Source organism: Caretta caretta, chromosome 6 (genome assembly GCF_965140235.1).
Source record: "Caretta caretta isolate rCarCar2 chromosome 6, rCarCar1.hap1, whole genome shotgun sequence".
Classification (NCBI taxonomy): domain Eukaryota; kingdom Metazoa; phylum Chordata; order Testudines; family Cheloniidae; genus Caretta; species Caretta caretta.
Window position 1 is genome coordinate 6,128,297 of NC_134211.1, and position 27,545 is coordinate 6,155,841.

At 45.6% G+C, this 27,545-nt stretch overlaps 1 protein-coding gene across 1 annotated transcript; it reads right to left on the reverse strand.

The window, feature by feature from the left end:
• Positions 1-2,363: 2,363 nt before the first annotated feature.
• Positions 2,364-21,264, reverse strand: LOC142072412 (caspase recruitment domain-containing protein 6-like). The gene is made up of 5 exons (XM_075129069.1): positions 21,193-21,264; positions 16,807-17,573; positions 5,999-6,055; positions 4,210-4,281; positions 2,364-2,374 (listed from the first exon to the last, which is right to left on the reverse strand). The coding sequence occupies exons 2-5, from the start codon at positions 17,087-17,089 to the stop codon at positions 2,364-2,366; spliced, it is 423 nt and encodes a 140-aa protein (XP_074985170.1). The 5' UTR covers positions 17,090-17,573; positions 21,193-21,264.
• Positions 21,265-27,545: the final 6,281 nt, after the last annotated feature.

Here is a 27,545-nt window from a genome sequence, read left to right on the forward strand (position 1 = left end):
TCTGAGAATGCTACCAGATCAGACTCCACAGGCTAGAAAGGTGGGGCAATGTCTAGCTGAGAATCCCCAGGCTTGGGGCTGCTGCCCCATCTGCAGCTCCTGCTGGGGCTCAGGGCTTCCACCCTGTGGCTCCTTCCAAGGCTCAGGGCACCCATTTTTCAAATTGGCCAGGGCCTCTGGGCATGGGCCCATGTGTTAATCCTCTACTGACTGTGACTTGCAGCTAGGAGCCCCTGGCTGGCACGCTCCCAGCAGCACTGAGGGGATCGAACCCACCTCCACCTCTAGGAGTCTCCTCCAGCTGCAACAGTTCCATGATACTTCACCCCAGCAAGGCTCAGGCCTTGTCTACACTACTAAGTTTTGTTGCCAAAAACTGCCTTTTGGCGACCAAACAGTGAGAGCGTTCACACTGCAATGCGACTTTTGCTGGGAAAAACGCTTTGTTTCAGCAACAAAAAACTTCCACCCTGAGAGAGAGTTTTTTCTTTCCCACTCCCTTTATTGTTGACAAAGAGCCAGTGTAGACACTGCTGTTTGTTTTGTGGACAGAACTGGCTTCCGCCAGTATCCCACAATGCCTGCCCTGATCGCTCTGTTCAGTGTTTTGATTTCTGCTGCCCTGCAGGCATGCGTCCCTCCCCTTTCAAAGCTCTGGGAAGTATCCGACAGCTGAGTGTGCTGCTCTCTTTGGGGAACAAAGAACAAATCATTGGAATGCTCCTGTTCTGCCTGGCACTAGGAACACAGTGGCAGGCAGACTGCTGTCACTGGTGGGGGGCAGTACTGGATTTATAATGGTGCCAAAGGCACCATGGCACTGGGCCCATGCACAGCAGGGGCCCCCCCGGGCCCGGCACTCCACCTTTGCTACAGCCCAGCAGCCGCAGTGCTGGATCTCCTCTCCAGCCCCTTCCCCGGACGACCTGGACCCTGGGGTTCTCCTCCCCCTGCTCCCACCCACTCGCTCCTCCTCTCAGCTGTCCAGCTGAGGGCTCCTTTCGTCTCCACTCCACATGCCTTGCCGCTCCTCCGGGTTGCCAGTGATGGACAGTCTGCCGCTTCAGGCTCCCCTGGGCTCAGGAACCCCAAAGCCAGGGGCTGTCAACCAACCGCCCGGAGTGGAGTGGAGGGGATGGAGTCCCTGCTTGCCGCTCAGCTGCTCTGCAGCAGAGGAAGGGTGGGGGGCTAGAACCAGGGAGAAAGTAGGTACCCACTCTATGTGGGTAGGTGTGTGGGTGGGATCCTGTTTACCCCCTCCCCAGCTCTGCTGCGCTTGCGGTTTACCCCTGGTCCCTCCCTTGCTCCAGGGACCAACCCTAGCTCCTGCCCCGCTGTGCTTTTGCCCCCCAGCCCCTGCCTTGCTCCAGCTGGGGACCAATCCTCCCCACCTATGCCCTGCTGTGCTCTTGCCCCTCACCCAGAGGAGGATTTACCATAAAACACAGGGTGTCCTGGCACAGGACCCCCCAACGACAGGGGGCCCCAGGGCTGGGCAGCTGCAGGGGCAAAAGCTTGGTCCTGCTGGCTCCTGCTGCAGGCTCTGCCCGCCCCCACTGGCAGCCAAGCTCCCCCCTCCCCGAGCGTGCCACATCCTCTCTCCTCCCTGACCCTCCCAGCACTTCCCCTGCCTCCAAACAGCTGTTTGCCAGCACTCAGGATGCTCCGGGAGGGAGGGGGAGGAGCAGGGCTGCAGCGCACTTGGGGGCAGGGACTTGGTGAAGGGGTAGAATCTGGGCAGGACGGAGCAGAGGTGGGGCCCCTGTGCTCCCTCTACATATACGCCCCCAGCCCCAATTTATTCACCCCCTTCACACACATAGAGTCCCCGCCCTCCCTGACTCCTGCACCCCCTGACACACACTCAGCCCTCCTTGACTCCTGCACCCCCGACACACACACAGCTCCCTGCCCTCCCTGACTCCTGCACCCCCTGACTCCGCCCAGCCCCCTGCCCTCTCTGACTCCTGCACCTCCTCACACAACCCCAGCCCTGACTCCTGCACCTCCCCACATCCCACTCTCACCCTGAGCACCAAACAGGAGCTCCTTCACCCCCACCCCACATCCCCACCTGCACCCCTTGCTGCCCCAGGTAAGTGCTCAACACCCCAACCCCCTGCCCCAGCTCTGAGCCCCCTCCCACATCCTAACTCCTGGCCAGACCCTGCACCCCAACTTTTTTACATTTTTTTTAATAAGCACTCTTATCCAAAGAACTTTACAATAGTTAGCTAATGGTACAAACAATATTTGGAAAGATCATTAAGTGATCCATTGAGACCCTCAGCAATTTTCAAGTGGTCTGTGGAAAAATAAGTTAGACTACAAAACAATCAAGGTACCTCACTTTCTTTTGTTCTTCATTGTCCTCCTATAAGAAATAGGAAGAAAATGAAAATAATGAACAGCGGGGCCGGGGGAGATAAGAGAGAATGTTCTTTTTCTTGGCTGGGTCCCGGGAGAGGGGGGGGGCAAAAATGAAGCTGAGCACAGGGCTCCACTAACTCTAAATCCGCCACTGTCCTGCCATATGAAAAAGCTATATAAGATGGGGAGTGACATCATAAGGGTTCTTCACTCCCCACACAAGAAGAGTCTTGGAAACACCCAAAAACAAAGACTGAACTGGGGGAAGTGCAGGACCCAGGCTAAAGGGATTTCTAGCCTGTGAAGGAAACACCTGGGGGGTTCTAAGATGTATAGCAAGTGCAGCTTGCCCCTTAAGAATCTTCAGCCTGCTTGTATCATCTCTTAGGGTGAGAATCTGCTAATTCATATCCAGTATATTGAATATAAGAAGTTTAGTTTGTGTGTTTAGTTTATTTGCTAGGTAATCTGCTTTGATCTGTTTGCTATCCCTTATACTCACTTAAAATCTATCTTTTGTGGTTAATAAACTTGTTTTTGGTTTATCTAAACCAGGGAGTTGGAGTGGGTGTGTCAAGGTTCCTTCCCCATTCTGAACTCTAGGGTACAGATGTGGGGACCTGCATGAAAACCTCCTAAGCTTACTTTTACCAGCTTAGGTTAAAACTTCCCCAAGGTACAAACTATTTTACCCTTTTGCCCTTGGACTTCCACTGCCACCACCAAACTTTATCTGGGTTCCTGAGAAAACGTAGTTTGGACACATCTTTCCCCCCCAAAATCCTCCCAACCCTTGCACCCCACTTCCTGGGGAAGGTTTGGTAAAAATCCTCACCAATTTGCACAGGTGAACACAGACCCAAACCCTTGGATCTTAGGACAATGAAAAAGCATTCAGTTTTCTTACAAGAAGACTTTTAATAGAAGTAAAAATGAATCACCTCTGTAAAATCACAATGGTAGATACCTTACAGGGTAATTAGATTCAAAACATAGAGAATCCCACTAGGCAAAACCTTAAGATACAAAAAAGACACACAGACAGGAATATTCATTCTATTCAGCACAGCTCTTTTCTCAGCCATTTCAAGAAATCATAATCTAACACATACCTAGCTAGCTAGCTAGCTTACTTACTAAGTTCTAAGACTCCATTCCTGTTCTGTCCCTGGCAAAAGCATCATACAGACAGACACAGACCCTTTGTTTTTCTCCCTCCTCCCAGCTTTTGAAAGTATCTTGTCTCCCCATTGGTCATTTTGGTCAGGTGCCAGAGAGGTTACCTTTAGCTTCTTAACCCTTTAGAGGTGAGAGGATTTTTCCTCTGGCCAGGAGGGATTTTAAAGGGGTTTACCCTTCCCTTTATGACAGGATGTATGGGAATCTTAGCTCAGGGGCAAAAGGCTTTTGTGTATTCCTCTCCACATTGAGTGAGGGGCTGAATTTTATGAGCTTACGCTGTACAGTTCCCTGTGCAGTGCAAGACAGTAAAATTTTGGGTTTATACTCCAGAGGGGGTGCATGCCTGAGGAGCTGGGAGTTGCCCTAACTGTAGCCTTCCTATACAGGGGCTGGTCAGAGAGCCTGAATGTAACTACAGCTGGATGTGTCCCTACCTGCATGTATGCTGGGGAAAGTTCAGGCTGGAGGGCTTTGCAGCTGGTCACAGGAGTACAGTGTGAGAGAAGCCCAGTGTGGTGGGTCAGGGGGCTCAGTGGTACCCCAGTTCCAGGTGGCACCCTGGGATGGGGAAGCCATCACACTGGGTTGGGCCTACCCTCAAAGGGCCAGCATTATCTGGTACACAATTGTAGTAACATATTAAGGAGGAGATAGTACCTTCAACATTTTCTTTTTCTGAGAATACAGTGCCTCCTAAATTCTTGGGTTCATTCTCCATACCTGAAGATCCTAGAAAGGAAACCACATTAAAACTCTCAGATTCTTAAAGACTTTTTTGATGTTTCTGTATTCTTAATAGTTATATAGTCTCCTTTCAAAATGATGAAGATGCCCCAAGAAGCTTTTTCTACAGTAAAAATAAAGCCAATGAAAATTCATACACTGCAGGAAATGCTAACCACAGGGAACAGGAAGGCAAAATGCAGTTTGCTGTTACGTATTGTAGATTAAATGTTCTAATTCTGTTACGAGGTTCCAGAATTGTTCATTGGGTTTCAAGAAAGATAGGTGACCTGTGAGGCCAGAAATTAACTTGATTTCTACCTTTTTCTTTTGTGAAGGTGTCACAAGGTATTACATTTTAATTGTGGATTTTGATTTTTTAATTTTGGTGTTTGCACTCAGAGTTAACTTAACTTACCAGGTCTAATAAAGAGTAAGTGCAGTTAGAGGAAAGTCTCAGATCTGTAACCGTGCAGGGATTTACATTCAGGGCCAATTCAGACACAGGGCCTTTAATTGGATCTCTCTGATGGCTGTTCCAACCATGAGCAGACTATATAAGGAGGGAGTGACTAGACACCTGAGCACTGTGCAGCAGATATTACAGTTCTGTGATACTTCACCCCAGCGAGTCTTACCCACTCCACTCTGCACTCCCTGAGCCAGTCTCACTAATCAGAGGTGGAGGGCTCCAGTCAAATGAGTCTGTAGATGGCCCAGGAAGTGCTTGTACCTACCCTGAGAATAGCCATATGGAGAGCTTTACCAAGGGACAGAGTATGGGGGAAAACAAACTACTCATGTGTCAAGGTTCTTTCCCCACTCTGAACTCTGGGGTACAGATGTGGGAACCTGCATGAAAGACCCCCTAAGCTTATTCTTACCAGCTTAGGTTAAAAACTTTCTCAAGGGACAAACTTTGCCTTCTCCTTGAACCCTCTGCTGCCACCACCAAGCGTGTTAAACAAAGAACAGGGAAAGAGCCCACTTGGAGACGTCTTCCCCCCAAAATATCCCCCCAAGCACTACACCCCCTTTCCTGGGGAAGGCTTGATAAAAATCCTCACCAATTTGCATAGGTGAACACAGACCCAAACCCTTGGATCTTAAGAACAATGAAAAAGCAATCAGGATCTTAAAAGAAGAATTTTAATGAAAGAAAAAGTAAAAGAATCACCTCTGTAAAATCAGGATGGTAAATACCTTACAGGGTAATCAGATTCAAAACATAGAGAATCCCTCTAGGCAAAACCTTTAGTTACAAAAAGACACCAAAACAGGAATATACATGCCATTCAGCACAGCTTATTTACTAGCCATTTAAACAAAAGGAAATCTAACGCATTTCTAGCTAAATTACTTACTAACAAGTTCTAATACTCCATTCCTGTTCTGTTCCTAGAAAAAGCATCACACAGACAGACAGACCCTTTGTTCCTCCCCCCTCCAGCTTTGAAAGTATCTTGTCTCCTCATTGGTCATTTTGGTCAGGTGCCAGTGAGGTTATCCTGGCTTCTTAACCCTATACAGGTGAAAGGGTTTTACCTCTGGCCAGGAGGGATTTTATAGCACTATAAAGAGAAAGATGGTTACCCTTCCCTTTATATTTATGACATCATGTCTTATTTCCACAGCCTATCCTCTCATCCTGTCTCTTTTCTCCATCCATTGGTGAGTGCTGCTGCTCCTCCCTTTTCCCTTCGCCATTCCCCTGGTGGCTCACCTTCTGTCCTTTCCTCCAGCTCTTCTCTGGTGTCTCCCTTAGAGCCCTGGGAAATGACTAGGAGAAACAGGATGAAATTTAATGAAAGAAAGATTAGGCTCAATATCCAGAAAAACTTCCTGACAGTGAGACCTATGAGGCCGTGGAATCATCTTCCTAGGGGGAAGGTTGGGAGCCCCATCACCTGGGTCATAGAAAATTAGGACTGGATAAACACTTGGAGAACAGACAGTATGCAAAAATACTAGGCGTTTTCAAGTCTCCCTGCCAGAAAAATCCCCACCTGTTCCTGGCTGTTTTTGGTCTTAGTGATGCTTTCGTTTTGTTTGAAATGTTGCTAGATGCTAACCTCATCTTTGTAACAAATGCATTTGCTGCTGGTTAAATCTTCCCTTGGGCCTTGTCTCTACAAGGAAAATTAAAACCATAGATCAGCACCAATACACGGCAACTGGTTTTAGCAATAGAGAGGGATGTTTTTTCAGTTTGCAGTCTGGTAGTGGGCAGTGTGTTGTGAGAGAAGCAGAGCCTTTGATGAAAGCTGAGCCCTGATTAGGGGGCGAGGCATCCCTGATTAGGGACCCTATAAAGGCAGCCAAGCAGCCAGCGGCACATGAGCAGCAACACAGAAGCCAAAAAACAGAGCTGACAACAGGGAAGTTTGAGAGGGAGCTTGTAAGAGGAGTTTGCAGGAAGGGGTGGGTGTGCGTGCGTGTGTGTGTGTGCTTGTTGTTTTGAGTGGTGCTGAGGAGGGAAGGCTATGACAGCTACAGAAGCAGCCATGGTAGGGACCCAAGGAATGGAAGAGATAATGAAGATGAGTGATGTGGAAGCTGCAGGATTTATATCATTCTGAAGAGGGTACCTGAAAGCTGCTTCCTTTTTATGCCTGCTAGATTTGATTGAAGAGTGGATCAGAGGTTTGGAGATGCTTTTAGAAGCCATGGTTGAGTTTCAAAGAGGATTTGAGCAGATAATGGAAGGAAGGCGAGAGGAAGCTGAAGAGAAAACTCAAGACTCAATGCAAGCTAAACTGAAGAGCTGTGAATGTAGGCTGCTGGATGAGGAGAGTAGCCAGTGGAAGCATGTGACTATGAAAACAAGGCATAGGAAAAGACCGGCTAGCGAACAAGAAATAGAGCCGAGGAACAGGTTTGCTGAGCTGGATAAAGGGGAGAGGCAGGCAGTAACAGAAAATGGATGGGCAAGGAAGAAGAGAAGAGTAGCTAGTCACCCACGAGAAGAGTCAATGGAGGTAGCCAGAGTTCAGAGCCCCAGGAGGAGAGAGGAAGACTTGCCAAAGATTGCAAGTGAGAACAGAAGGCAGGGAGACATGCAGCCAGAGATAACACAAGGGGGAAGGCTGGAGAATTGAACCAACACCAGGAAGAGAGAGGTCTATGTGACCGGGAACGTCCTACTAAGAATAGACAGGCCTGTCACCGGAGCTGATCCAGAGAACAGAAGGCTGTGCTGTCTGACAGGAGCTAAGATATGGGATGTGGACCTGAGGCTGAAGTGGATCCTAATCAGAACAGGAAAGAATCCATAAGAACGGCCATACTGGGCCAGACCAAAGGTCCATCTAGCCCAGTATCCTGTCTTCCGACAGTGGCCAGTGCCAGGTGCCCCAGATGGAATGAACAGACCAGATAATCATCAAGTGATCCATCCCCTGTCGGTCATTGCCAGCTTCTGCCAAAGACAGCCTATGGACACCCTCCCTGCCCATCCTGGCTAATAGCCATTGATGGACCTATCCTCCATGAATTTATCTAGTTCTTTTTTGAACCCTATTATGGTCTTGGCCTTCACAACATCCTCTGGCAAGGAGTCCCACAGGTTGACTGTGCATTGTGTGAAGAAATACTTCCTTTTATTTGTTTTAAACCTGCTGCCTATTCATTTCATTTGGTGACCCCTAGTTCTTGTGTTATGAGAAGTAGTAAACAACACTTCCTTGTCTACTTTCTCTACACCAGTCCTGATTTTATAGACCTCAATCATATCTTCCCTTAGCCATCTCTTCCAAGCTGAAAAGTCCCAGTCTTATTAATCTCTCCACATAAGGAAGCTGTTCCATACCCCTAATAGTTTTTGTTGCCCTTTTCTGAACCTTTTCCAATTCCAATATAATCCACTGATTGTCCTCCACATGGGAAAAATTATGCTGCTAGATTCTCACTGGAACAATTTTCCCTATGACTGGAGAATTGCAAATAAGTACCTATATTTAAGAAAAGGGAAAAAAGTGATCCAGGCCTCTTATTTTAACCTCAGCTGTATGCAAGGTCTTAGAAGAAATTTTGAAAGAAAGAATAGTTAAAGACATAGAGGCAAACAGTAATTGGGATAAAATACAACATGGTTTGCAAAAGAAAGACTATGCCAGAAGATAACAGATTTTCTAGACAAAAGAAATGCAGTAGATCTAATCTGCCTGAATTTCAGTTAGGCACTTGATATAGTTCCACATGGGAAGTTATTAGTTCAATTGGAAAAGATGGGTATTAATATGAAAATTGAAAGGTAGGTAAGGAACCAGTTAAAGGGGAGACTACAATGTATTGTACTGGAAGGTGAACTGTCAGGCTGCAGGGAGTTTACTAGTGGAGTTGCTCAGGGATTGGTCTTGGGACCAATCTTATATAACATTTCCATTAATGAACTTGGCATGAAAAATGGGAGTGTGCTAATTAAATTTGCGGAAGACACACAGTTGGGAGGTATTGCCAATACAGAGGAGGACTGGAATATCATACAAGATCTGGATGACCTTGACAACTGGAGTGATAGAAATGGGATGAAATATAATACTGAAAAGTGCAAGGTAATATACTTAGGGACTAACAACAAGAATTTTTGCTATAAGAAGGGGACATATCCGTTGAAAGTGACAGAGGAGGAGAAAGACTTGGGTGTATGGATTGATCACGGGATAACTATGAGCCACCAATATGATATGGCCTTGAAAAAGGCTAATGGAATCCTAGGATGCATAGAATCTTAGGACTGGAAGGGACCTCAAGAGGTCATCTAGTCCAGTCCCCTGCACTCACGGCAGGACTAAGTATTATCTAGACCAGGGGTTCTCAACCTTTTTCTTGCTGAGGCCCCCTTCAACATCCTATAAAAACACCGCGGGAGGCAGGGAGTGCAGGGCTCTGGGCTGGGGGACACCCTTGGGCATAGGAATAGATTTACTTCTATTTCGGGGGGGGCAAGGGCTGGCAGGGATCAAGCCAGCTCCGCACAGCAGGGTCCAGGGACAGCGTGCCCCCTTCACCCCCTGACTCACTTAGGAGGTCACCCAGCTGTCTGGGTAGTGGGGGGATGCAATAAAAAATATAACTCAAAGGGGGGACTCAGTTCAAAAAGTTTTAAAACAGTTCGAAGTGCAGGCAGGGGAGTAGCTAGGGGCTGTGTGAAGTGAGGGGATAGCTCAGGGTGCAAGGAGGGGATAGCTAAAGGGCTGTGTATGGGAAGCGGGTAGCTCAGGGTGCAGGGAAGGGGTAGCTTTGGGCTGTGTGTAGGCAGGGGATAGCTCCGGGTGCAGGAAGGGGATAGCTAAGGGCTGTGTACAGGAAGGGGTTTGCTCAGGGTGCAGGGAAGGGGTAGCTATGGGCTGTGTAGTGGCAAGAGGGCTCCCAGTGCAACTCCCAGCTTCAGGGGGCAGGTGTTGGGGCTCCCAGCTTCAGCCCCCCTGGCTTGGGGTGTGGGTGAGGGCTGCTGGCTTCAGCCCCGTGCCGCTCCTGGCTTCAGCACTGGTGCTCGCTGCGCCAGGTTTCAGCCCCGGGGCTCTGCGGCCCCTCTGAAACCTCCCTTGCTGCAATTTAATCCCATTGCTCCTTGTCCTATCCTCAGAGGTTAAGGAGAACAAGTTTTCTCCTTCCTCCTTGTAACAACCTTTTATGAACTTGAAAACTGTTGTCATGTCCCCTCTCAGTCTTCTCTTTTCCAGACAAAACAAACCCCATTTTTTTCAGTCTTCCCTCATAGGTCATGTTTTCTAGATCTTTAATCATTTTCATTGCTTTCTGGACTCTTTCTAATTTGTCCACATCTTTCCTGAAATGTGGCGCCCAGAACTGACCTTGCATCAGGCGAGATATTTCCAGTCGAGACAGGGAAGTGTTACGGCCATTATACAAGGCACTGGTGAGACCTCATCTGGAATACTGGGTGCAGTTCTGGCCTCCCGTGTTTAAGAAAGACAATTCATACTGGAACAGGTGCAGAGAAGGGCTACTAGGATGATCAGAGGAATGGAGAACCTACCTTATGAGAGAAGTCTTAAGGAGCTTGGCTTGTTTAATCTAACAGAATAAGGCTGAGGGGAGATATAACTGCTCTCTATAAATGCATCAGAGGGCTAAACACCAGGGAGGGAGAGGAGTTATTTTAAGTCAAGTCCTAACGTTGGCACAAGAACAAATGGATAGCCAGTTTATATCAATAAGTTTAGGCTTGAAATTAGATGAAGGTTTCGAACTATCAGAGGAGTGAAGTTCTGGAACAGTCTTCCAAGGAGAGTAGTGGGGGCAAAAAAACTAACCTTGTTGAAGAATGAACTTGATAAGTTTATGGAGGGGATAATAGGATGAGGTTGCCAACAATGGCATATGGTTCAGCCACGACTGCTATTAGCAAATATCTCCAATGACTGGAGATGGGACACTAGATGGGAAGGGCTCTGTGTTATTATAGTGATTTGTTTCCCAGGTGTTTGGCTGCTGGATCTCACCCACATGCCCAGGATCTAACTGGCTGCCCCTTATTTGGGGTTGGGAAGGACTTCCCCCACAGGTCAGATTGGGAGAGAAACTGGCCTCTTTTTTTTTTTTTTTTTTTGCTTCCTCTGCAGCTTGGAGTCACTTGCTGGTCTGAAGTCTTCAAATCAAGATTTGAGGATTTCAGTAACTCAGCCAGAGGCTCTGGGTCTATTACAGGAAGGGGTGGGTGTGGTTCTATGGCCCGCGATGTGCAGGAGGTCAGACGAGATGATCATAATGATCCCTTCGAGCCTTAAAAATCTATGAGTCTATTTAGAATCAGGCATTTTTACCATTTTTTTTTATACTTTTGCTCTGTGTAGGATGCTTACAAGTAATCAGCTAACTAATGATGGGTAGAAGGAGTAGCAGTCAATGAAAACTGATATATAAAATCATTTGGAGCCATCTACGTACTGTTCCAAAGAACGTAGCTGGGCTGCTTGTCAGTCAAAGATGTGCAGTTCTCAGGATGTGTCTTCACAGCACAGTTAGTTTAAATAATAACTTGTGTGTTACCCCAACTAGACTCTTGTCCACCAACAAGAATCTCTAGCTGTAGTTAAGTGTAGATTAAACTCAGGTTAGCTACCTTGTGCCTGTGTGTGCATGCCGCTGAAGCTGCAGCTAATGATCCAGTGTTACCTCTCAGCAGCATCTAATCCAATCACTCTGCTACTCAAATCATTCTGTGTTACTCCAGTGTTGTTTTGAAGTGTGGTTGCTCTCACTAGAGCTAGGCTAGCTCAAGTGCAGTAACTTGAGTATACTAAGTCTAGCTAACTCTTGCAGTGAAGATAAAGGCCACAAAGAACTCTCCCATCAGAGATGGACAGCTGAGGGATGTGCAAAAACCAGTACCCTCCAAATATCACAGGTGGCATGGAGGGGAAGGTTGCTCCTGAGTAGCTCTGAGGAACATGGCTTCCACCTCCTGTGCTCCTCTGACAGCAGCCCTGGTTGGCAAATCACAGATGGTTTGCCAGTTGAAAGAACAAATCTCACAAACCACACATGGGTTGTCAGAGCTGGACTTGCAGCAGGAATGGTGAGGGTATTTGGGTGAGACTTGGGGAAGGGGATGCTTTACAACTAGTCTCTATGTACTCTTTATGTCTACAGTTTTATATTTTTTTCCTGATTTTCAAATGTAAAAAAAATCATTCAAAACAGTTAAGGTTGATAAAGAGAAACAACACCCACATCAAAACCACAAAAGCAATGAAATATTGAGTAAAACCATACAAATGGATCACTAGCAAGTATTATCTGGACCACAGCTGGAGAACCACTGCAGCAGTGAATTTAAATGTTCAGACATAACATTTCATTCTCGAGACATCTAAGTAGACTTATGTGTAGTGCTGGGGAGGAGCCGGTGGTCATGGTACATGTAGGTACCAATGACATAGGGAAGGATAGGAGAGAGGTCCTGAAGGCCAAATTTAGGCTGCTAGGTAAGAGATTGAAGTCATAAGAATGGCCAAACTGAGTCAGACCAAAGGTCCATCCAGCCCAGTATCCTGTCTACCGACAGTGGCCAATGCCAGGTGCCCCAGAGGGAGTGAACCTAACCGGTTCCTAATAAATCTAAGCCCCTGCTCTCTACACCATCATCTCATCCACGCATTGAGACCCTGCAGCTCTGCCTGCCTACCTGGCCCTGAGCATGGAACAAGCAGCATTTCTGACAATGCCACCATAGAGGTCCTGGATTTCAGTCTCTTTCCTAGCAGCCTAAATTTGGCCTCCAGGACGTCTCTCCTACCCTTCCCTACATCATTGCTACCTATATGTACCACGACCACCGGCTCCTCCCCAGCACAACACATAAGTCTATCTAGATGCCTCGAGAGATCCGCAACCTTCGCACCAGGCAGGCAAGTCACCATACGGTTCTCCCGGTCATCACAAACCCAGCTATCTATGTTTCTAATGATCAAATCTCCCATTACTAACACCTGCCTTTTCCTAATGACTGCAATTCCCTCCCCTGGAGAGGTAGCCTCAGTGCAAGAGGCTACCCCAACATCATCTGGAAGGAGGGTCCCAACTATGGGAAGGTTTCCCTCTGTTCCCGTTGACTGCTCTCCTTCTCTGGGCCTTCCATCCTCCTTAACAGTGCTGGGGCTGTCTGACCGGAGGTGGGACAAATCTACAGTGTCCTTGAAAGCCTCCTCAACATACCTCTCTGCCTCCCTTAGCTCCACCAGTTCTGTCACCCTGGCCTCCAAAGCCCGTACGTGGTCTCTGAGGGCCAGGAGCTCCTTGCACCAAATGAACACATATGCCACCCACCCACAGGGCAGGTAATCATACATGCTGCACTGAGCGCAATAAACTGGATAGCCCCCAATCTGCTGCTGGGCTTCTGCCTGCAGTCTCTCCTACAACTACCTAGGTTAATGATAGGGTTTTTGTTTAAAACAAGAAGTTTTGATTAAAGTTTAGTTTAAAGGTTTTAAAGAATGGCAAGTGTACCTCGCCCCCTTCCCACTCCCCTTCCAAACTCCCTCTCGAAACTCCCTGTTAGCAGTCCCTGTTTGCAAAGCTCAAGTCCAGGACCTCCATGTTAGCATTCTCTGAGATGCTTCCAGTTCCATGCGCAGGGCCAGTTAGATAGGCAGAGCTGCAAGGTCTCAATGTGTGGATGAGACAATGGTCTAGGGAGGAGGGGTTTAGATTTATTAGGAACTGGGGAAACTTTTGGGAAAGGGGGAACCTATACAGGAAGGATGGGCTCCACCTAAACCAAAATGGAACCAGATTGCTGGCACTTAAATTTAAAAAGGTCATAGAGCAGTTTTTAAACTCAGGGCTGGTGGAAGGCCGACAAGTGTGGAGGAGCATGTGGTTCGGACATCCCTTAGGGGAGGAACTATTAATAGAGAAGATCTATTAATTGAGAATCTCTATGTCCTCTTAAGGACAAGAGGATGGAAAATGATAAAATACAGGCAGGATCTGATCAGAAATAGTCAAATGAAAAAGAGTCCCATTTAATTATATTGTGTAATGGCGGACAGCTCAAAGGAGACAAGTTTTTCAAGTGCTTATATACCAGTGCTAGAAGTCTAAATAATAAAATGGGTAAATGAGGATATTGATATAATAGGCATCACAGAGACTTGGTGGAATGAGGATAATCAATAGGATACAGTAACACTAGGGTACAAAATATATTGGAAGGACAGAACAGGTCGTGCTGGTGGGGGAGTGGCACTATATGTGAAAGAGTAGAATCAAATGAAGTAAAACCCATAAATGAATCAAACTGTGCCATAGAATCTCTATGGATAGAAATTCCATGCTCTCATAATAAGTATATAGTGGTAGGGATATATTACCGACCACCTGACCAGGATGGTGATAGTGACTGTGAATTGCTCAGGGAGATTAGAGAGGCTATTAAAATAAAAAACTCAATAATAATTGGGGACTTCAATTATCCCTATATTGACTGGGTACATGTCACCTCAGGACGGGATGCAGAGATAAAGTTTCTTGACACCTTAAATGACTGCTTCTTGGAGCAGCTGGTCCTGGAACCCACAAGAGGAGAGGCAATTCTTGATTTAGTCCTAAGTGGAGCACAGGATCTGGTCCAAGAGGTGAATATAGCTGGACCGCTTGGTAATAGTGACCACAATATAATTAAATTTAATATCCCTGTGGCAGAAAAAACACCACAGCAGCCCAACAGTGTAGTATTTAATTTCAGAAAGGGGAACTACACAAAAATGAGGAAGTTAGTTAAACAGAAATTAAAGGGTACTGTGCCAAAAGTGAAATCTCTGCAAGCTGCATGGAAACCTTTTAAAGACATCATCGTAGAGGTTCAACTTGAATGTATACCCCAAATTAAAAAACATAGAGAACCAAAAAAGAGCCACCTTGGCTAAACAACAAAGTAAAAGAAGCAGTGAGAGGCAAAAAGGCATCCTTTAAAAAGTGGAAGTTAAATCCTAGTGAGGAAAATGGAAAGAAGCATAAACACTGGCAAATGAAGGGTAAAAATAAAATTAGGGAGGCCAAAAAAGAATTTGAGAACAGTTAGCCAACCAGTGGGGCCACTGGACGATCGAGATGCTAAAGGAGCACTGAAGGACGATAAGGCTGTTGCGGAGAAACTAAATGAATTCTTTGCATTGGTCTTCATGGCTGAGGATGTGAGGGAGATTCCCGAACCTGAGCCATTCTTTTTAGGTGACAGATCTGAGGAACTGTCCCAGACTGAGGTATCATTAGAGGAGGTTTTGGAACAAATTGATAAATTAAACAGCAATAAGTCACCAGGACCTGATGGTATTCACCCAACAGTTCTGAAGGAACTCAAATGTGAAATTTCAGAACTACTAACTAGTCTGTAACCTATCATTTAAATCAGCTTTTGTACCAGATGACTGGAGGATAGCTAATGTGATGCCAATTTTTAAAAAGGGCTCCAGAGGTGATCCCTGCAATTGCAGGCCTGTAAGCCTGAGTTCAGTACCGGGTAAACTGGTTGAAACTATAATAAAGAAAAATACTGTCAGATATATAGATGAACATAATTTGTTGGGGAAGAGTCAACATGGTTTTAGTAAAGGGAAATCATGCCTCACCAATCTACTAGAATTCTTTGAGGGGGTCAACAATCATGTGGGCAAAGGGGATCCAGTGGATATAGTGTACTTAGATTTTTGGAAATCCTTTGACAAGGTCACTCATCAAAGGCTCTTAAGCAAAGTAAGCTGCCACAGGATAAGAGGGAAGGTGCTCTCATGGATTGGTAACTGGTTAAAAGATAGGAAACAAAGGGTAGGTATAAATGGTCAGTTTTCAGAATGGAAAGAGGTAAATAGTGGTGTCCCGCAGGGGCCTGTACTATTCAACATATTCGTAAATGATCTGGAAAAAGGGATAAACAGTGAGGTGGCAAAATTTGCAAATGATACAAAATTACTAAAGATAGTCAAGACCCAGGCAGACTGCGAAGCGCTACAAAAGGATCTCTCAAAACTGGGTGACTGGGTAACAAAATGGTAGATGAAATTTAATATTGATAAATGCAAAGTAATGCACATTGGAAAGCATAATCCCAACTATACCTATAAAATGACGGGTTCTAAATTAGCTGTTACCACTCAAGGAAGAGATCTTGGAGTCACTGTGGATAGTTCTCTGAAAACATCCACTCAATGTGCAGCAGCAGTCAAAAAAGGAAACAGAATGTTGGGAATCATTAAGAAAGGGACAGATAACAGGACAGAAATATCATGTTACCTCTATATAAATCCATGGTACACCCACATCTTGAATACCGCGTGCAGATGTGGTCGCCCCATCTCAAAAATATATATTGGAATTGGAAAAGATTCAGAAAAAGGCAACAAAAATGATTACGGGTATGGAACAGCTTCCCTATGAGGAGAGCTTAATAAGACTGGGACTTTTCAGCTTGGAAAAGAGACGGCTAAGGGGAGATATGATTGAGGTCTATAAAATCAGGACTGGTATAGAGAAAGTAGACAAGGAAGTGTTGTTTACTACTTCTCATAACACAAGAACTAGGGGTCACCAAATGAAATGAATAGGCAGCAGGTTTAAAACAAATAAAAGGAAGTATTTCTTCACACAATGCACAGTCAACCTGTGGAACTCCTTGCCAGAGTATGTTGTGAAGGCCAAGACCATAACAGGGTTCAAAAAAGAACTAGATAAATTCATGGGAGGATAGGTCCATCAATGGTGATTAGCCAGGATGGCAGGGATGGTGTCCCTAGCCTCTGTTTGCCAGAGGCTGGGAATGAATGACAGGGGATGGATCACTTGATGATTACCTGTTCTGTTCATTCCCTCTGGGGCACCTGGAACTGGCCACTATCAGTAGAAAGGATCTTTGGTCTGACCCAGTGTGGCCATTCTTATGTTCATTCATGTACATATATAATGCAAAATTTTGTTATAGTTGGGAAATATGCTGTCTCTCTCTCAGTGTTATGGCTATTACCTTTTTTTTTAATGAAAAATAAAATAGAAAGAGATTTGACTTACCATGGCCAGAAGGTTGTAAATTCTGATTGGTGCCAGGAAAGAGGATTTCTAAACACTCCAGAAATTGCTGGCAGGTTGACTCCCCTTTTTTCTGTATGTGAATTAACAACTTCCTGATTTTGATCACGATGTCCTCTTTTTGATTGAAGCTGTTGTACTCCTCCTCTGTGATGATGGACAGGGCAAGTAACTCATCCGCGATGTTATCAGGGTCTCTTTGAATAAGTTGTATCAGCTCTTTGCGTTTGGTGCATAGAATCCTGTATTTGTCACCAGTGGCCATTATCACTGAATCACAGGATCCGCAGTGATTTGCTTTTAAAAGACAGAAGACACAGGATTTGTGAAGCTGCTAGAGACAGCTTCAGTTTAGCGAGTAACGCTCTAGGAAAGTGCCTTGTCCGTGATCATGAGATTGGCCATTTAAACAATTTGAGAGACGGACCCACCAGCCTCCCCTATTTCCTGTTGAAAGTGGAATGGTTCTGTAATAATACTGGAAATTAGCTATAGCAATTCACTGGGTTCATGCAAACTGGGTGTTAGTTCCCGTGCGGCTGAGAGAGGGCCAACTCCAATAATGCTGCCAAAATTGAACTGCAGTTCTGGATCACTCACACCTTCCTGGCCCGCTGTTTCAAAGCTCCTCCTTTTACCTGTCTATTCCTTCCCAGGGCAGGAAATGAGGGGTTAGCTGTTTTGCTAGTTAGATACCAGCATGTCTATTGTAGTAATTACCAGGATTCTTGTCTCTAATATTTTGGACCCTGAGGAGGTAAATATGAAAGGCAGGGATTAGATTAGCAGCAATCCCATTTGTAAGTAGAGTGAAATACCCTCCTGGCATATTCATCGTTGACATTTCTATTAAATTCATGCACGTCCTTATCTGACTTGGTGCCAACATCCCATCTTTATTAACTCATACCTCACCTCAGGTAAACTCCCAGCTGAAGTCTAAGCAAGGGCTGAGTAAAAGTAAGGTGCGCAGGATTGGCCCAGAGATTTGTATGCTAAGAAGTTTCCAGATTTTATTGTACCTCAAAAGGGCACTTACCTTCCGCTCTCTGTCCCAGTCTAGGGAGATCCTGTCTAATGATAAGATGTTTGCTCGGGCTTATATAAGGGATAACATGAGACTTAGGGCATGTCTACACTTACCTCCAGAGCGATCGATCCAGCGGGGGTCGATTTATCCCGTCTAGTGAGGACGCGATAAATCGACCGCCGAGCGCTCTCCCGTCAACTCCAGTACTTCACCGGAGCGAGAAACCTAGGCGGAGTCGACGGGGGAGCATCAGCAGTCGACCTACTGTAGCGAAGACACCGTGGTAAGTAACTCGAAGTACATCGACTTCAACTATGCTATTTTCGTAGCTGAAGTTGCATAACTTAGACTGACTTAGCTCACTCCCCCCCACCCCAGTGTAGACCAGGCCTTAAAGAGGCATAGGCGCCGACTTCCCCTCTGCCCCGTGGGTGCTTGAGCCCCCCCTCCCATGGCCCAGCCCCTGCACCACCCTCGCCCCGCCCCAATTCCACCCCCTTCCCCAAAGCCCCCACCCCGCTCTGCCAGGTAATTTTCTTTGTAATTGAATAAACTTGTTTATTTTCAATCTTAACTAATCCAGTGCTGTGTCTAAACTGAACTGTTTAATAACTCCAATTAAAGTAGCAAATTGTGGAATACTTGTCTTCTTACAAAAGCAATGGACATATTATATCTCTGATGTGTTCTGAAAAGTCCAGCCCTGTCCTGGAACAATGTTTTTTGGGGAAAGTCAGGGCTGGGGAGAGTGTGGACTCACTTTAGCAGTTGTTAACTAAGGCTGGTGGAGACCCATGGAAGCCAATGGTATTGCAGGAAGGCTCCTGGCTCTGAAGTGTTGGAACAGAGTTGTCTAATACATAGACTTAGGATACGTGCTTGTTGCAGGCATTCCAGGCAGCGAGCCCCAGTAGCAAGGCAGTGTAAGGCACTCAGGGTTACAGGATCAGAGATGGCTGTTCTTCACTGGTCTGGACTGCACTTCAGAATTTCAGATACAATTATCACACTACTTATTGACTGCCTATCAGGCCCCACGGGTCTTGAACCTGGGTCCATGGAGGGCTCCACATTGTGATGCTACACCTCATAGTCTTCATAGAAATATTGTTATGATATGAATATGGCATAACTAAGATGTTTTATGCAAGATGGGTTATGTGAGGTATCATTGGAAAGGGTATGATTTACTGAATGTGGTTATCCAATTTGTATGCATGTATCATTTCTATATCTGAAGTTAGGAATATTTACTATGTAACAATTCCAACTGTGTGTGTACTTGAGGAACGCCCACCAGACAGTAGGCAATCAGCCTGGATGGGCCATTAAGAAGAACAATAAGACTTTGAAGATGCTGAGCTCCCACCTGCCTCGATTTCCTTCCTGTGGACATTACAAATAAACCTTGTCTCATGGATGCTTTGACATTGCAAGGTCATGTGATCATGTCACCTTGTACAGGAAACCATCTTGAGCTGGTACTTTTCCACTGAAGGGGGTGGGGGGAATCAAACAGGGAAACAAAAAATTCCCACTATATGTCAATTCTATTTAAGACCGGAGAGTGAGTTAATCAGGGTTGCCAGTTCTTCACTGTATCCCCACCCAGGATGATTGCTGTAAACACCTAAGACTGTTCTGGGGACAGAGGACTCAGACCTAGTCTGAGACAGAGGTCTTGCCTGTGAAGAGAAATACCTGGAACTCTAAGTTGCAGAAACTCTGCAACCTGCCTAATACAACATTTAGGATGAAAACTACTATTTGTAACCAGTTTCTTTAGTGAATTAAGCTTAGGGTGCATGTTTTGCTCAGTGATCTACTTTGTTCTGTTTGCTATCCCTTATCATCACTTAAAATTAATCCTTTGTAGTTAGTAAACTTGTTTTGTTTTCTAAAACCCAGTTTGTGCAATTTACTATGGGCGAGGGGGGCAAAGAGCTGTGCATATCTTCCTCCACACTGAGGGAGGGGGCAATTTTCACACAGCAGCACTGAGTAAGGGGAATCCAGGCTGGTGGGATAGGCACATCAGTGGGACCCCAACACATCCGGTGGCACCATGAAAGGGGGAGTCCAACCCATCACACACACACCCCCCACTCCTCAATTAGCAGCTGGGATTGGGGTTTATTTGAGGCGGAACTTGAGCACAAGCCCCGCCCCTACACTGTAACTGGTAGAGCAGCAAGACTCCTGATTGGGCTGCAGCCCCTATTTAAGCCAGAGGAGGAAAGAGGAAGCTGTCTGTACAACTGGGCTTCATACAGCTGGCTTAGTGTTTGCCTGTTCCTGCCTTCTGATCCTGACCTCCTGGTACTCTGATTAGCCCTGAATATTAACTGCCTGCTGGTTTGTCTCTTAATCCTGATTCCTGGTAATTGGTTTCTGGCCTGTGCCTGACGCTAACCCTAGGCTAGGCTATCCGTGCCTTGGCCCTGACGTTGCTAGAGGGACAGTGAGAGTAAAAAAAAAAAGACAGTGCAGCAGGCTCTTTGGCCAGATTGTTCCCTCTCAAGGGAAAACTCCCTTGGGGCCCCCTTCACAGAAGACTAGGGAAGAGTGTGTGGAGTCTGTGCCCTACACTGTGTCCAGGTCTCCTGTCCTTGCAGGTCCCAGGCAATGGGGCTACCGTAAACCAGTGCTGTTAGAGAATCTCCCACAGGGAACTGTCCTGGAAATCTCACTGTAAAGGGAGGTCCCCACTGTGTGGGGTAAAGGCTGGGGCTGTTTGCTCAGATTTACGTAGGGGGATGATAAGCGTTCTGCTGCCTTGCCCCTTGGCTTCCCGTGCCCATCTCCTGATGGGAGCGGGGACAAGGCTGCTGAGGCAGCTGTTCCGTTTCTAAGTGGGAATGGGGAGATCTGCGTGCAGAGGGTCCCTTCCTTGAGCAATCCACCTCCCTGTGTCTCTGTAGATTTCAGTTATGAATGATGGAATTTCACCCCCCCTGTTAAGCCCTGTCCTCATTTTTTAGGATAGCTGACGTTGTATTAAAATCAAAGGGGATGTGAGATGGCTCCTGTGAAAGTTAATGCTGCTTCAGGCTGTGTTCACTTTGGGGGTGGATTTACTGCTGGTTGTCAAAGGTGGGGGAGCTGCAATTCCCGACCCCACCTCTTTGGGGTTCAGAGATGATTTTGCAAAGGTGGCTCACCGCAGAATGTCCCCATAAAGGAAATGGTAACATGTGTCGCAGAGTCTCCTCTGCACCCAGATCCCAGAGGAGCATTCCCACGCCGCCACCACCAAGCCCCTCCTGAGAACTCAGGATTTGGCCCACAGATTTGTATTTTAAGTTTTCAAATCTTTTTAAATAGCTAATAGTACTTACTCTTTTTTTGTTGGAAGCTAAAGTGATCACAGCTCCGAAAGGGGTGTCTGTTCAGCTTGGTTTGCCTTGTGCCATAAAAATAAAGAGTCAATAGGAATCTGAAAGTAAAACCATTTCAGTAAAGCTGGGTCACCGCCTTTCCGTTGCAATTATCAGAAACCACACAGCTGCAGAGTGTCAGCAAACAAAACCCACATCCTAACTGGCACTTGGCTGATGCCCAGCACCATGAGTGTGCCCAGCTTAGGGTGCAAATTATTTGAGCTCAGTTTCATGGCACAGCCAGAGTCCAGTGCAGTGTCAGGCTGTCTTTTATCTCAAAGGAGTGCAGGTAGAAGAGTGCAGCTACTTTCTCCTTTCCGACCATTCAGTCTGTCCTACCAGACAGCCAGGTAATCCTTACCAAGCTGCTTCCCCTGTGACTGTCCTCCTGCTGTCAGCCTCATTCAAGAGTGGTGGGGAGGGCCCCCATTCCTGTGATGGGGCCCAAATTCAGGTGGATGAGTCCAAAATCAGGGGCCCAGCATGCTCGTTTATGGGGATAGGGCTGCTATCAAGGGGGCAGGCTCCCTCCCTGTCAGGGAGGAAGAGGCCTCTTATTTGGGTGACTGGAGTCAATCACGTGAGAGAGCATGAGCACTACTAGGGTGGCATCCTAATGGTGGGCCACTCACATCTCTGTCATAACTATACAGGTCAATGAGATTTTATTGGGAGGCCAAGCTACAGAAATGTTACCAATGTGTCAGAAAAAGACAGATCCCTCGTGTGTCTGTCCAAGGGGGCACTACGTGCCCAGGATAGGATTACATATGGGGTTGGACCATCTGTGTCCATTTGTCGTTTCTCTGTCCCTGAGTTCATGGCAGGTTTTTCCGTAGTGTTCTGCCATCTCCCTCCTTTCCCACAGGGCCAGGCAAAAATTTTTCTCTGTTACTTTTCGATGAACTGTCCTTTAGGTTTTCTGATAATTTGAGGAAATGTTTTCCTGCACTCCCTCCTATTTTGGACACTGGAGCAGAAAGTGTTTCCTGTCTCAGTCTCTCTCTTCTGTCACACTGGATGCACAGTCTGGACTTAGACTGCTTTATGCCTCCTAATTCTGACTTCTAGTTTGTGGTCACTGATTCTGTAATTGGAGACAATCTGCCTTAGTTCTGCACATGTCACTGTAGTGAAGTAGCTGCTCAGGGAACCAGTCTCTGCAGGGTTCTGTAGCAGTCTAGCTTGTTGCTATTTTTTATTTATTTTTCCAGTGACTGATGTGTTGGAGTTTTAGTTGCTGGTCTAGCATTTTGAGCACATCTTGGTTTTGGTCATTCTTTTCTGACTGTTGATTTAACAGAGAATTAATTCTGCTCCGTAGCTGGTGGTGCTGAAGTTTCCATGCATAGAATTGCCGGTGGAGGATTTCTATGAGGGTTTTATTGTAGTCAGTGCAATCAGTTCTTAAATTTGGGGCCCAGATTTCACTCCCATGTAGCAGAATGGATTGGATGTTGCTCTCAAATAGTTTTAGCAGTAGTTTTATCGAGGAGCTATATCTATTTATAGAGTAGAAATCCTGTAGAGAGCTTTCTCTTGCAGTGTTTTGATAGACAATCTGAAACTTCCTGATGTGTTTATTACGAGGTCCTGTATGTATAATGCAGGGTATGTTCAATCTCCATGTCTTTCTAATACCATGTTACTGTATTTTGATTGTTTTGGGACTTTACCTGGAATGTCATTATTTTTGGTTTTTTCATGTTCACCTGGAATACAACAGTGTGTTTTTTGTTTTATGTTTATGTTTAGGATTCACCCAGACCCAGATCCAGTCAAGTCATTCCCGTTCCACCCAGCCTATCCCCGGGTCACTTATGCTTTTAAAGTACCAGCTTGCTCACAGATTCACTTTTAATTGTGCCTTAAGTCGCTCACTACATATTTAGATGGTGATGATTCTCATTAGGGAGGTGGCAGCTTTTCTTCTGCAAACTTACAGAGATAGGATGATGTGATGTACTGCACAGAATTCACTCAGCCTTCTTCTACTGAGATTGCTTACACTTCTCGCTTTGTCTCATGGATTAGAACAGGGGCAGGGGATGGGACTCTTGGGGAATGGAGTCTAGTGGTTAGAGCAGTGTTGACTGGGAGTCAGGGCTCGTGGGTTCTATTTCCAGTTCTGGGTGGGAAGTAATACCTAGTGACGACAGCAGGAGGAAGTAGGAGTCAGAACTCCTGGTTGTATTCCTGACTCTGGGAAAGGAGTGGGGTCTAGTGGTTAGAGCAGGCTGGCCGGGAGTTCGGCCTGGTGGGTCCTATTCCCAGCTTTGAGAGGGAATTTAGAACAGTTGTGGAGAATGGGAGTCATGACTCCTGGGTTCTATTTTTGGCTCTGGGAGGGGAGTGGGGTCTAGTTGCTAGCCAATGGATAACTAGAAGTTCAAATTCCTTGGTCCTAATCCTGGTTCTGCCACTGACTTGTTTGACTGTGGGCACCACTGACACTGTTCTCTCACTTTTTATTTTAGTCTCTCCAAGATGATTTCTGGGAATCACAATTGCTGGCAGAAATCAGGGGAAGCCCCTGGCACTGATTCAGGTTGGGGTTACACTACAAACACCTGCGCTGCTGTAGTGCTTCGGATGAAGATGCTTTAAGCTGTCGGGAGAGAGCTCTCCTGTCTGCTTAGTAACTCCACCTCTGCGAGAGGCGGTAGCTATGCCATCGGGAGAAGCTCTCCTGCCAACCTAACAATGTCTATGTGGAAGTGGGGCATTGAAGTTGGTATAACTATGTTGCTCAGGGGTGTGGATTTTTCACACCCCTGGGGGACATAGTTTATACAGAAGCAAGTGTAATTTAGAGCTGGCCCAAGACGGTAGTGAAGCAAAGGCAATTAAATTGTAAATGAGGAAAGGGTCCTTCCCTGTCCTGACTCCTTCTCTTTTTCTTTCTCTTTCTCATTCAGAAGCAGTGTGTGTATGTGGGTGGGGGCATGTTTTCAAGGCTCATTTCCAACTAATTACAACTTGAAAGTTAATTACCAGATTTACTTGAGACTCTTCATAATATCCAAGCTTTACTCAGAGGAAAAACCAGATTTGTAAAGGTGTTTAGGCATCAAATGGATTTTTCAGAATCAACCGGTCAGCTCACACTCATTGAAATGACAGACTTATAGGTGCCTTGGTACTTTTGAAAATCCTTCTAGGGTCTGGATTCACTCAGCTAAGGTGGCAACATCCTTACACCCTGTTCCCTGCATTTCCCCTACGTGTGAAGGGCTGCGTGTCCCCCAGATGGTGGGCCCAACAGTTTCTCCTCCTGCGTATGTTGGGCCCTCAGCTGCACATTATCTCCTCCCCGTATTGAGTGTTTTGGCCCTGTTTGATCCCAGCCCCCGTCTTCCCAACTGCATTCTGAATGGAGCCCTGTTCCTTCAATGCAATTGACAGCAGAGGAGATGTCAAAGGGGAAGCTGTGGTAAGAACTCTCTCTCTTGGAGAACTTACCTCCCAAAAGTTATGAGGGAAGCAGAAAGCAACTGCACCCTTCGCCTGCCAGCCAGACTCCATGATGTGAAAACAATGAGGAGTCCTTGTGGCACCTTAGAGACTAACAAATTTATTTGGGCACAAGCTTTCGGCCATGTCAAGGTTCCTTCCCCACTCTGAACTCTAGGGTACAGATGTGGGGACCTGCATGAAAAGCCCCCTAAGCTTATTTTTACCAGCTTAGGTTAAAACTTCCCCAAGATACAAACTATTTTACCTTTTGTCCCTGGACCTTATTGCTGCCACCACCAAGCGTCCAACAAAAATAACAGGGAAAGAGACCACTTGGAAAGTCTTTCCCACAGAAATCCCCCCAAGCCCTACACCCCCTTTCCTGGGGAAGGCTTGATTAAAAATCCTCACCAATTTGCATAGGTGAACACAGACCCAAACCCTTGGATCTTAAGAACAATGAAAAAGCAATCTGGTTCTTAAAAGAAGAATTTTAATTAAAGAAAAAGTTAAAGAATCACCTCTGTAAAATCAGGATGGTAAATACCTTACAGGGTAATCAGATTCAAAACATAGAGAATCCCTCTAGGCAAAACCTTAAGTTACAAAAAGACACAAAAACAGGAATTTACATTCCATTCAGCACAGCCTATTTTACCAGCCATTTACCAAAAGGAAATCTAATGCATTTCTAGCTAGATTACTTACTAACTTAACAGAAGTTCTGAAGAGCGTTCCTGACCTGGTCCCGGCAAAAGCATCACACAGACAGACAGACCCTTTGTTCCCCCGCCCCTCCAGCTTTGAAAATATCTTTTCTCCTCATTGGTCATTTTGGTCAGGTGCCAGCAAGGTTATCCTAGCTTCTTATCCCTTTACAGGTGAAAGGGTTTTGCCTCTGGCCAGGAGGGATTTTATAGTTCTGTATACAGAAAGGTGGTTACCTTTCTCTTTATATTTATGACAAGTGTAGACTCACAGACTCAGTGGAATGCCTTACATGAATAAAATTCAGGAATATGTGCAAGTTTGAAGAACTGGGGCCTTAGACAGTAGTAGGATCCGTGGATTTCCATTATACCTGGGAACAATAACATGGGTAGGAGGAGCGCACAGTTTGCATCGCACTCTTCAGTTACTGGGTGTCAGTTTCCCCCACTGAAATACACATTCCATGTTTTTAAATCATTGGCTGCCAGGCAGTACACAGGATGCACAAACATTCATTGAGGAAATAGTTCAAAAATGGAACTTCCAAATGTATCCCTTCTGGACACTACAGCCATGCTGACTAAATCCTGTAGCTTCTTGTTCTTTAGCTGCTGAAAAATTACCACACATATACTTCTGATGATTAGACTAAAAGCGTGTAGCCAGGGGTGAATATTTCTGAGAAAATTAACAATAGTGAACATATTTTTAGAAACATGTATTTATAATGATAAGAAAATATTCTCTGAATAGATTTACCTTTTAACCTGTCTTTATAGAGATAAGAACAATAATAGTCTATTATGATTAGTGGGTTGGGATCAAACTGCCTGTAAACCTGTTTCATCATATGTCAATATCCTCAATGCACCTCTTTCCTCACCCCGTGTCACAGTAGTGATTGCCAAATCTTATAATCGTTAATTGTATTTAGCTCATGTCACACATTCCAGTTTGTAAAATTATGTGGATGGCTTCACTTTCATTCACAGCACCCTGCCAATGTAAAAGGTAGAGAACGTCTAGTGTGATCAGCAGATATGTATGTGTGTTATGTTTTCTGTGGCGAAAGATCACCAAGATGTGTGTGTATACATATTCATACACAGACCACACATACACACATGTCATTTATTTCTTTATCCACTCTTTGGTTTTGGCCAAATAGCATGCCAGTCAGTCGGCATTCAGACAAATATTACAAATAAAATGATTATTGAACTTCAAAGTCAGCTTGGTTAATGTGCAGTTCTACAGAAGGTACCAAGGAAGAAGGACTTGACTTCTTTCATCAAATGTATCCAAGCAAAGAACAATAGGTCATTAAGGGCTTGATCCTGCATGGATCTTGCCTCAGTCCAGCAGAACATTTAAGCAGCTGCATTATCTTTTCATAAAATCATAGAAATGTAGGGCCTGAAGAAGTCATCTAGTCCATCCCCTACTGCTTCTAAACCTTTCATCATTTTTATGGCTCTCCTGTGGATTGTCTCCAATCTATCTCCATCTTTCCTCCTGTAGTGGAGCACCCAGAATTTTAAGCATGTTGATTTCAATGGGGCTTCTTACAGTCTTAAAATTGCTTAAAGTAAAGCATGTGCTTATATGTTTCTTTGGACTGGGGGGAGCATGCCCAGTACCTTACTGGTTTGAGCTTGTATTGTGGGTGAGCTGAGAAGTTGGGAAATATCTGTAGATTGTAGCAGTGCTGTTAAGTGGAAATACAGAGAAACTGGAGGGATTTGACAGCTTTATATGGCAAAGTGTATGGATGCAGATGCTTAAGGGATACTAAACATCATGCTTCAGGGCTTAAACGAATCTCTAATTATTAGAGATCAGGGCGAGATGGGGGGAAGGGCTGATGATTCCACATCTGCCTATTGAAGGTTATTAAACCTTCTTTTGAAACCTCTGATACTAGCCACTATCAGAGACAAGACACTGCACTAGATGGAGCTCAGGTCCCATCCAATCTGACAATTTCTGGGTGTTTATTCAGTGTTTCATAAAAAGACAAGTGAATCCAAATGCCCCTGCAGACCAAATTCCTTCTAAAGAGAGACTCTAAACCAGAGGCCAGACATTCTACATAATGCTCCGTAAAGCATCTGAGCTGATCATGTCACTGAAAGCCCATTTGA

What these genes read in the sequence shown, in the direction of transcription:
- LOC142072412 (XM_075129069.1), bottom strand. Translation starts at nt 17,089, where the DNA reads ATGGCCACTGGTGACAAATACAGGATTCTATGCACCAAACGCAAAGAG. An exon ending in TTTACAACCTTCTGGCCATG is followed by an intron (nt 6,056 to 16,806) that starts GTAAGTCAAATC and finishes TGTTTCTCCTAG; the next exon opens with TCATTTCCCAGGGCTCTAAG. An exon ending in GCTGGAGGAAAGGACAGAAG is followed by an intron (nt 4,282 to 5,998) that starts GTGAGCCACCAG and finishes TTTCCTTTCTAG; the next exon opens with GATCTTCAGGTATGGAGAAT.